General features: G+C 41.5%; 1 protein-coding gene across 2 annotated transcripts; it reads left to right on the top strand.

Moving 5' to 3' along the window:
- On the top strand, nucleotides 1-4,915 carry LOC135517556 (BMP and activin membrane-bound inhibitor homolog). 2 transcript variants are annotated; one of them, XM_064941968.1, is made up of 3 exons: nucleotides 1-553; nucleotides 2,214-2,492; nucleotides 3,095-4,915. In XM_064941968.1, the coding sequence occupies exons 1-3, from the start codon at nucleotides 478-480 to the stop codon at nucleotides 3,511-3,513; spliced, it is 774 nt and encodes a 257-aa protein (XP_064798040.1). In that variant the 5' UTR covers nucleotides 1-477; the 3' UTR covers nucleotides 3,514-4,915. The 2 variants fall into 2 exon arrangements, with proteins under 2 accessions (XP_064798040.1, XP_064798041.1); XM_064941969.1 differs by having other exon boundaries at nucleotides 1-238.
- The last annotated feature ends 6,707 nt before the right edge of the window (nucleotides 4,916-11,622 follow it).

The following is an 11,622-nucleotide window of genomic DNA, read 5'->3' on the forward strand; positions in this document are numbered from 1 at the left end:
AGAGCCTCTCCCCGAAGTCGAATAGTGAAGTGTTGATGCGAGAGGGAGCAACCATTTATTCACATTTCGTTGGTTTCGGATTATAAATGTTATGCACAACCATCATCGCGGGTGTCTGTGAAGTCGGAGTGGACAACTAGTTACGAGATTTATCACTTTTTCTACTCATGGAATGTATTTTTTTTTCTTATTTTCAGCAGCTATAAACATTCCGTTTTTTTCCTGCAGAGCTATCCAAGTAAGGTAAAAGTCGGATTTTAGGGATATTTATCTTGTAACCTAGTTTCTCGATGCAGGGACAAGCCATTCGTTTTTTTGTTTTGTTATTTTCTTACGTCTTCCAACCGACTGTGATTGTGGCAACATTTGTTCGCGGTCCACCGCTATCTTCTGCAGCGTTCATGTAACCTTGTCTTCGAGCTCAGCCCTACGGGTTTTGCTACTGGGATAAGGGGACTAAAAAGTTACTTGTCATAAATGGATCGCCATTCCAGTTTCATTTGCATTTGGCTACAACTGGAACTGTGTGCCATGGCTGTTCTTCTTACTAAAGGTAAACCTTGATCCCTAAAAACGTGCTTTTAAGTTAGCTTTTTTGGATATGTTTCTAAATGTCTCTCAATCAACAATACGTTTTATAATTCTACCAGATATTCCAACACGAGAGGTGTCTTAATTGTTATAACTAAGAAAACGCAACTTTCTATCCAGTAGGTGTTATGTGTGTCCCCCATGAGTTCATATAGCAAGGCCTTCCATTATGGTAAAATTGGCACTAAACAGACTGAATGACTCAAATGGTTATCATAGTTCTCGCGTTTGAGCACACGCACTATTTGACACGTGTGATATTATGTAGCCTATAGGCTATAGCGGTTAATGTAAAGAAATAAACTCAATTAACTCGAGTCTCCAAATAACTTAAAATCAAAGCTCGGTATAGGCTACTATAGTATACTGGTGATTGTCTGGTATATACAGCATTTGGCATTTATAAGACAGTAGTGTATTAGAGTGCCATAATGCTTCTATAATGTGTTGTTTAGGGTCCAATGTAATGCAGGTCCATGTCAATGGTCAGCTCATGATGTTTTAATAAAATGACAGCATGTAACTGAGACTGAGAAAGTAGCCTACACACAAACAGCTTGTAACAACATACAATGGCCCGTATTTACCTGGGTGCATCTCTTGTGTTTTTTTTGTTTGTTGCTGTCTTGTAACACAGTGTTAATAAAGATAAGGATTTCTATTGAAAAGTATAACAACTCGATACAAATAGCCTGTGCCATATTTAACCGTTTTAGAACCACAGCCTAAGAGTAAACTAAAACATCTGATTATAAGTGAAACGCTACTCATAACATTTGCAACGTGTTTTTATCACTATTTTTATTTCAATAAAGAAAAGGTGCAAAAAAGAATATTGATAGGGTTGTTTGGTGAAAGCTTGTGAGATGAGAAGCCAGGGGAACACCCAGCCCATCCTGACCACACTAAACCTTGCGTGCAAGCTGAATAGGGAGTCTCCTGCACCACTCTCACCCCCCTTTACAAGTTTCCACTTGGGTTGAATTTTTGAAAACTTTGGCACACAAAAACCACTAATTATAAGCTACACGGTTCCTGTTTTATAATAAAGCTCTTAAACTCTGCTTATTTGCTGTAATTTAAACAGAGAAATACTTCTCAAAGTATTTCAGGGTTTACCTTGTCATTTACATGTATGTTGCCAATGTCACTTCAATCCTAATTTGTGAGTCTTAGAAAGATAAGTAGTCTGGTTTCTGGGTCTTGAAATAGCGAGGTGACATCATGATTTGATTTTAAAAGCAAAGTAGGTAGACTATAGGCAAGGCTATTGACCTTATTTTATTCTGGGATAATTACAGCGTTGTGTGTGACTAACTCATATAGCCTACGTCCAGCTGACAAGTTTATAACATTTCACTTATTTTACTATGAAACACAAGATTTCTCCCCTGTCAGAATGCGTTTGATTTCCCAAACTGCTAACGTTACCCTGTTAGAAAACATAGGCATAGTCCGTGCATACATTTCAAATCTGTGAATTAAGACGTTATTATTACTAGATAATAATATGTAGAATGTGTGGTCTGACATGTTGGTGGTGAGTAGGCTATAGCCTAATATTTAGCCTACAAGACTTCATAAACAAAGACTTACATGCATTTCCTAATTTTTTATTTTAGGAGAAATACGGTGTTACTGTGATGCCCCCCACTGCGTGGCCACAGGCTACATGTGCAAATCGGAACTAAACGCCTGTTTCACCAAGGTGTTGGACCCTATGAACACGAACTCGCCTCTCACACACGGGTGTCTAGATCCCATAGCAAACGCTGCCGACGTGTGCAGCGCTAAGAACACAGATGCCCTGAGCGGGGGCTTGTCCACACTAGACTGTTGTCACGACGACATGTGTAACTACAGAGGACTACACGACCTGGCGCACACCAGAGAATCTACAGGTAAGGAAGGAGAGAGAATGGAAACTTTCAATTGCCCTACTGTGGCTCTGTAAACTGTATGGATATTGAAGTTATTATATTATGTTCTATTCTACTCTTTTGACAAGGTTCATAATGTGTGATAGACAGAGCAACCAAAGTGACGATTTGTTGTGTAGCCTACTGTTTACATGTGTCATAGTCCTATGCTGGAACTCTATCAACAACGGGCTACTGTAAGGACATGCTATCCATACACTTTTGTCTTTAACAATTCCGTCTTTAACAAAACTTCAGTTTGACTTTTCGGAAGCCAGCGGGGGGGTGCCCTTGTAGAATATCCCTTCTCAGACTGTATGTAGCGGTGCCGAAATACTAGCTTCATTGAGTTATGGAAAGGTGCATACAGCCTTACAGAGAGGAAGAGCTCTCAAGTAGGGATTTCTGTTATGACTCAGTCCAAGGGAGTTTAACTCGTTTAGTAGCTGAATTGTTTTGGGGGGGGGCTCTTATTTTAGAAAGGCGACTCATTGCATTCACCTTCTGAAAGCAGAAGACAAGTTTCCATTGAACATCGGTGTACATTGCACAATAAAATAATCGTTTTTTCCCTCCACCTCCAGACCACGGCAGGTACCAGCCTGAGAGCAACAACCATAACCTGGTCACGCGGGTACAGGAGCTGGCCTCTGCCAAAGAGGTGTGGTTCAGGGCGGCGGTGATTGCGGTGCCTATCGCGGGAGGCCTCATCCTGGTTCTTCTCATCATGCTGGCGTTAAGGATGCTCCGCAGCGAGAACAAGCGGCTGCAGGACCAGAGGCAGCAGATGTTGTCACGGCTCCACTACAGCTTCCATGGCCACCACACTAAGAAGGGCCACGTGGCAAAGCTAGACTTGGAGTGTATGGTGCCTGTGACGGGCCACGAGAACTGCTGCCTCACCTGTGACAAGATGAGACATGCAGACCTGGGAAATGACAAGATACTGTCACTGGTACACTGGGGGATGTACAGTGGGCACGGAAAGTTGGAGTTCGTATAACTTACTTTTCTAAGATCGTTTGACTTCACTTTATGTCCCACCACACCCTTCCCCACCCGCCCCCCAGAAAACAGCCAAGACTGCCTCCTCCACTCGTTGGGGTTTCTCTTTTAACTTAAAAAATGAATCCCCTTTTTTGTACATTGTACTTATCTGTTTTCTTCAATGGAAGAAAAAAAGAGGACAGAATTGAACGCAAGCCTTGTGGTTTTTGCTAAAGGAGCACTTTACTTGAAAATTAAAGGCAAACCAATGAGGAGCTGAGCGGGCAGGGCTGAGCTGACGGATTGAAAGAGCTCTGACAAGCCCCTGTCTGCCTGTGCATCCTGGACTTTACACAGACTGCTGAAGGATTCCAAATCGGTCTTATTTGCACATTTGTAAAAACAAAAAAAACGTTGTTTTGCTTAAAGAAAAGCTAAATAGGAGAAGAATTTTACACTGACACCAGGGTACAAATAAGTACTTTTTGAGGAGTATAGGTGACTTAAGGTGTGTACACTCCTCTATGTTTCTTGATCCAAGCTTATTGTAAAGATTGAAAATATATATATTTTTGTCTGATAGAAACACCCTGTTCTGTGTGTTCTTCCCTGCTACGTGTGTGTGAGAGAGCGAGAAAGAGAGATGAGAGCTGTGGCACATGTCAGAGAGGCCTTTTTCTATCTGTATCTTTCTGGGTTGTGTGTCTATACAGTACAGTGAGAGGATGTGTGGCGAGAGAGGAACACGCTGCCTCTGATGTGTGTTGGACCAGGCAGAGTGTGTGTGTGTGTGTGTAGGTCTGACTTCATAGTGAGGCCATGTTTCACAGTAGTGCTCCACATGACTCAGTCATTCTTGAACTTCCTCCAAAGGTTAGGATCTCAGCTTCAAACAAATGTTGTTTATTTCATTGCACATGCTGGATTTCTCCTGGAAGTAGTGTGGATATTTATTTCATACTCAATCGAAGGCCTGTATAATCCCTCCCCATTCAGCTTCTCTGGATGTGTTTCTGCCGACACACTAACCCTCCTGTATCCAACCTCGTGTTGATGAAGAGGGCTTTTTTCCCTGCCAAGCAACTAGGCTAGCGATTATGCCAAATATCTTATTACACCACTTAGAAATAGATCTCAAGTGTGATGGTGGGATTTGTTTTATTAAGAGAGTTATTGATGAGCTATTAAGATAGTTAATATGGAACCTACAGACTTATGGGTTTAATAATGTGAAGCCTGTATTTTTTTTAATTGTCGTTGAAAACCCCCATCACTTCTTTTCCCAGTATGTGTTCCTCTCCCATCGATTTGGCCTCCTACTTCATTACATAGTAATACTTCCCTGATGATGTCTGAGAGGGGAGGGATGAACATGCAGGAGCACAAACACACACAGTATGCACTCACCCACCCACCCACCCACCCACGCATGCAAGCACACACACACACACACACACACACACACACACACACACACACACACACACACACACACACACACACACACACACACACACACACACACACACACACACACACACACACACACACACACACACACACACTCTCTCTCAGGGAGACGACTAGAGCATCTTCATGCACATACAGACCGGATGCACCGTCACAGTGGCCTACAATAAAAGTATTCTCCAGGCCCATTACGATAGGCTACCATTTTGCTGAGAGGCAGCCTACTCATTCAAAGGTTTTTCTTTATTTTCTACATTGTAGAATAATAGTGAAGACATAAAAACTATGAAATAGCACATGTAGAATCATGTGGTAACCAAAAAAGTGTTAAACGAATCAAAATATATTTTAGATTCTTCAAAGTAGCCACACTTGGACTTGATGACAGCTTTGCACACTCTTGGCATTCTCTCAACCAGCTTCACCTGGAATGCTTTTCCAACAGTCTGGTAGGAGTTCATACTTGTTGGCTGCTTTTCCTTCACTCTGGTCCAACTCATCCCATACCATCTCAATTAGGATGAGGTCAGGTGATTGTGGAGGCCAGGGCATCTGATGCAGCACTCCATCACTCTCCTTCTTGGTCAAATAGCCCTTACACAGCCTGGAGGTGTGTTGGGTCATTGTCCTGTTGAAAAACAAATGATAGTCCCACTAAGCACAATCCAGATGGGATGGCTATGCTGGTTAAGTGTGCCTTGAATTCTAAATAAATCACTGACAGTGTCACCAGCAAAGCACCCGACACGATCACACCTCCTCCTCCATGCTTCACGGTGGGAACTACACATGTGGAGATCATCTGCTCACCTGCACTGTGTCTCACAAAAACATGGAACCAATAATCTCAAGTTTAACAGATTTCCACCTGTCTAATGTCCATTGCTCGTGATTCTTGGCCTAAGAAAGTATTTTCTTCTTATTGGTATCCTTTAGTAGTGGTTTCTTTGCAGCAATTTGACCATGAAGGCCTGCTTCACGTAGTCTCCTCTGAGATGTGTCTGTTTCTTAAACTCTGTGAAGCATTTATTTTGGCTGAAATTTCTGAGGCTGGTAACTAATGAACTGATCCTCTGCAGCAGCGGTAACTCTGGGTCATCCTTTCCTGTGGCGGTCCTCATGAGAGTCAGTTTCATCTTAGCGCTTGATGGTTTTTGCGACTGTGCTTGAAGAAAACTTAAAAGTTCTTGAAATGTTCCATATTGACTTCATGTCTTATTTCAGCTGTTCTTGCCATAATATGGACTTGGTCTTGTACCAAATAGGGCTATTTTCTGTATACCACCCCTACATGGTCACAACACAACTGATTGGCTCAAACGCATTAAGAAGGAAAGAAATTCCCCAAATTAACTTTTAACAAGGCACACCTGTTTAATTGAAATGCATTCCAGGTGACTACCTCATGAAGCTGGTTGAGAGAATTCTAAGAGTGTGCAAAGCTGTCATCAAGGCAAAGGGTGGCAAAGGATGTCCAAACTTTTGACTGGTGCTGTATATTCTGGTTGCGTCGGATCCTGGTTAAAAGTTGTGCACTATATAGGGAATATGGTGCTATTTGGGGGGGGAACTCTCACTCTCGCGTAGACTTGTCAAGAATCATAGGCTCATCTACTCCAGTCTCATGTTTTCCCACTAGCAGCTATGAGGGTGAGATATACAGCTTTTATTGGTATGTGACATTTTTCAACCTCATAGCGGGGAAGGTTAACTAGCGTGATTTAAATCAGAGGTGTTTTTATTTTTTTCTCTCCACCTCACTGACGATCAACATTCATGCAGTCGGTGCTGGGTGTGTGTGTATGTAAAGGGCTCTCATGGACTATGTTGTGGCCGAGTTAAACGATATGAAGTGAAAGTGAAAACACACATGGAACCTGTTAACACCTGCACATGGTAGTGGATGCACATACTGTTACACAGCTTTTTATAACCTTCTATATTATTCTTGTTTTCTCCTCTTCAGCAGACTCTATAGCAGGGATCATCAACTAGATTCAGCCGTGGGCCATTTTTTTTTTTGAGGGGACGGTCAGGGTGCCAGAACATAATTGCATATCATTTGTAGACTGCAAATTGACCACAAGAAGCCCAAACAGATATACTATTTGACTAAAACATAATAATTTAAATCCGTGCTTACATTTGTTTACGATCACATACACTACATGGCCAAAAGTATGTGGATACTTGCTGGTCGAACGTCTCATTCCAAATTCATGGGCATTAATATGGAGTTGATCCGACTTTCCTGCTATAACAGCCTCCACTCTTTTATTTTTAATTTTAATGGAATCTTTATTTAATTAGGCGAGTCAGTTAAGAACAAATTCTTATTTACAATGGCGTCCTACACCGGCCAAACCCGGACAATGCTGGGCCAATTGTGCGACCGCCCTATGGGACTCCCAATAACGGCCGGTTGTGATACAGCCTGGAATCTAACCAGGGTGTCTGTAGTGACGCCTCTAGCACTAAGATGCAGTGCCTTAGACCGCTGCGCCACTTGGGAGCTCAAGGTAAGCCTTCTTTTCGGAAGGCCTTCCATTAGATGTTGGAACATTGCTGCAGGGACTAGCTTTCATACAGCCATATGCATTAGTGAGGACGGGCACTGATCTTGGGCATAAGGCCTGGCTCGCAGTCAGCGTTCCAATTCATCTCAAAGGTGTTTGATGGGGTTGAGGTCAGGGCTCTGTGCAGGCCAGTCAAGTTCTTCCACACCGGTCTCGACAAACCATTTCTGTATGGATCTCGCTTTGTGCGCGAGGGAATTGTAATGCTGTAACAGGAAAGGACCTTACCCAAACTGTTGCCATAAAGTTGGAAGCACAGAATCGTCTAGAATTTCATACTTTCTATGCTGTAGTGTTAAGATTTCCCTTCACTGGAACTAAGGGGCCTAGCCCGAACCATGAAAAACATCCTCCAGACCATTATTCCTCCTGCACAAAATTGTACAGTTGGCACTATGCATTGGGGCAGGTAGGTAACAATCTCCTGGCATCCGCCAAATCCAGATTTGTCCGTCGTACTGCCAGATGGTGAAGCGTTGTTGCTTCTCGATGTTTCCACTTCACAATAGCAGCACTTACAGTTGACCGGGGCAGATCTAGCATGGCAGAAATTTGACAAACTGACTTGTTGGAAAGGTGGCATCCTATGACGGTGTCACGTTGAAAGTCCCTAAGCTCTTCAGTAAAGCCATTCTACTGCCAATGTTTTTCAATGGAGATTGACTGACTATGTGCTCGATTTTATACACCTGTCACCAACAGGTGTGACAAATAGCCGATTCCACTAATTTGAAGGGGTGTCCTCATACTTTTGTGTATACAGTGTATATCTCTCTATTATGTATGGGAATACTTTGCTACAGATTTCCAAAATTAAAATCACTTGGAGTTGATTTGTTGGTGTTTTTACAGTGTGATCAGAATACTGTGGTCCGCCAGTTGGAGTACCCTGCTCTATAGAGATGTAAGGTTATCCATGTTAACTATTGATCATGAGTAGTTTATTACTCAGGATTTATCCTTAGTGAAGGTTACAGGTTATTATTTATCTTCTCTCAGCATTAACTACAAAGGTACATTACTCTTAATGCAGTACATTAGTGTCATTCTGCCCTGTGACGAATGGACATTCTTTAAAACACGACATGGAATAAATATTTATTCCACACAATGCAAATTCATTTCCTTTGAATGGATAAAAACATGTGTTGGTCCCTGTCCTAATTTACCCATCTAAATATTTATCCCTGTGTGTTAACATTTAGATATAAATCTTCCTCAAGAGAAAAATAATTTGGTTGGGAATGTTTACGAGATCTGACTGGGACTCTTGCAGCTTAATGTCACTGTCTGTAAATAGATGTTTTGTTATTTTTTTTAAAGAGGGCTTTTCAGTTGCATTTCAACCACGGTTAAATCAGCACAATATCTCTCCAAATGAAAGATAATTAATTAAAAGACGGACAGAGATGATAATGATTAAATTACAAGTTCCAAATAGATATTCCAATGTCTGACTTTGTATATCGGTGTAGATAACAACGAGAGGTCGACCGATTTATGATTTTTCAAGGCTGATACCGATACAGATATTGGAGGACCAAAAAAAGCCGCTACCGATTAATCGGACGATTTAAAAAAAAATATATATATATTTTTTATTGTTTATTATATTTTTGTTGTTGTAATAATGACAATTACAACAATACTGAAGGAACACTTATTTTAACTTAATATAATACATCAAAATCAATTTAGCCTCAAATAAATAATGAAACCTTTTCAATTTGGTTTAAATAATGCAAAAACAAAGTGTTGGAGAAGAAAGTAAAAGTGCAATATGTGCCATGTAAGAAAGCTAACTTTTAAAACCTCTTGAAACTCTGGGGGCGCTATTTCATTTTTGGATGAAAAACGTTCCCGTTTTAAACAAGATATTTTGTCACAAAAAGATGCTCGACTATGCATATAATTGATAGCTTTGGAAAGAAAACACTCTGAATTTTCCAGAACTGCAAAGATATTGTCTGTGGGTGCCCTAGAACGGGAGCTACAGGCAAAACCAAGATGAAACGGCAACCAGGAAATCAGCAGGATTTTTGAGGCTCTGTTTTCCATTGTCTCCTTATATGGCTGTGAATGCGAGAGGAATGAGCCTGCCCTATCTATCGTTTCCCCAAGGTGTCTGCAGCATTGTGACGTATCTGTAGGCATATCATTGGAAGATTGACCATAAGAGACTACATTTTCCAGGTGTCCGCCCGGTGTCCTCCGTCGAAATTGGTGCGTCATTTTCAGCTGCTGGTATTTTTCCATGCGATTCTGAGGGGAAAGCAGGCTTCCACGAACTGCATATCAATGACGAGATATGTGAAAAAACACCTTGAGGATTGATTCTAAACAACGTTTGCCATGTTTCGGTCGATATTATGGAGTTAATTCGGAAAAAGTTTGACGTTTTGGTGACTGAATTTTCGGTTCGTTTCGGTAGCCAAATGTGATGTACAAAACGGAGCGATTTCTCCTACACAAAGATTCTTTCAGGAAAAACTGAACATTTGCTATGTAACAGAGTCTCCTCATTGAAAACATCCGAAGCTCTTCAAAGGTAAATTATTTTATTTATTTGGTTATCTGGTTTTTGTGAAAATGTTGCGTGCTAAATGCTACGCAAAATGCTAAGCTAGCTTGCAATACTCTTACACAAATGATTGATTTGCTATGGTTCAAAAGCATATTTTGAAAATCTGAGATGACAGTGTTGTTAAGAAAAGGCTAAGCTTGAGAGCAGGCGCATTATTTCCATTTTATTTGCGATTTTCAGAAATCGTTAACGTTGCGTTATGCTAATGAGCCTGAGGCTTTATTCACGATCCCGGATCCGGGATGGGGAGTATCAAGAGGTTATTAAGTTCCTTGCTCAAAACATGAGAACATATGAAAGCTGGTGGTTCCTTTTAACATGAGTCTTCAATATTCCCAAGAAGTTTGAGGTTGTAGTTATTATAGGAATTATAGGACTATTTCTCTCTATACGATTTGTATTTCATTAACCTTTGACTATTGGATGTTCTTATAGGCACTTTAGTATTGCCAGTGTAACAGTATAGCTTCAGTCTCTCTCCTCGCTTCTACCTGGGCTCGAACCAGGAACACAACAACAACAGCCACCCTCGAAGCAGCGTTACCCATGCAGAGCAAGGTCTGGTCTCCAAGTCTCAGAGCGAGTGACGTTTGAAACGCTATTAGTGCGCACCCCGCTAACTAGCTAGCCATTTCACATCGGTTACACCAGCCTAATCTCGGGAGTTGATGGGCTTGAAGTCATAAACAGCGCAATGCTTGACGCACAATGAAGAGCTGCTGGCAAAACAAACAAAATTGCTGTTTGAATGAATGCTTACGAGCCTGATGCTGCCAACCACCGCTCAGTCAGACTGCCCTATCAAATCATAGACTTAGTTATAACATAATGACACACAGAAATATGAGCCTTAGGTCATCAATGTTATGTCATAATTACGTAACATTCTGGCAAATTAGGCGGCCCAAACTGTTGCATATACCCTGACTCTGCGTGCAATGAACGCAAGAGAAGTGACACAATTTCACCTGGTTAATATTGCCTCCTAACCTGGATTTCTTTTATCTAAATATGCAGGTTTAAAAATATATATATATGAGCTTAATTCGCATTCGCGTAACAGGCAGTCTCCTCGTGGAGTGCAATGAGAGGCAGGTGGTTAGAGCGTTGGACTAGTTAACTGTAAGGTTGCAAGATTGAATCCCCCGTGCTGACATGGTGAAAATCTGTCGTTCTGTCCCATTCTTAGGCCGTAATTGAAAATAAGAATGTGTTTTTAACTGACTTGCCTAGTTAAAAAAGATTAAATAAAGGTTTAAATTGTTATGAAAACTTGAAATCAGCCCTAATTAATCGGCCATTCCGATTAATCGGTCGACCTCTACTAACAATCCGTGCTGCTAGTCAAGAGTCCTGCTGGTTCGTTTTGTGTCACTGAGGCAAGGCTGAGAAGTGAGGAGAAGGAGGAGGAGAGGAGGAGGACAACAAGAGGAAGGATCAGGGGTCTGGAAGCGACCAAGCCAGTCCTCATGAGATGTGTTGAGACTCTGGCTAG

Source organism: Oncorhynchus masou, chromosome 28, assembly GCF_036934945.1.
Source record: "Oncorhynchus masou masou isolate Uvic2021 chromosome 28, UVic_Omas_1.1, whole genome shotgun sequence".
NCBI lineage: Eukaryota > Metazoa > Chordata > Actinopteri > Salmoniformes > Salmonidae > Oncorhynchus > Oncorhynchus masou.

Coding starts and splice junctions, on each gene's coding strand:
- LOC135517556 (XM_064941968.1), top strand. CDS start 478: ATGGATCGCCATTCCAGTTTCATTTGCATTTGGCTACAACTGGAACTG. Junction 554..2,213: donor GGCTGTTCTTCTTACTAAAG/GTAAACCTTGAT, acceptor TTTTTATTTTAG/GAGAAATACGGTGTTACTGT. Junction 2,493..3,094: donor GCACACCAGAGAATCTACAG/GTAAGGAAGGAG, acceptor CTCCACCTCCAG/ACCACGGCAGGTACCAGCCT.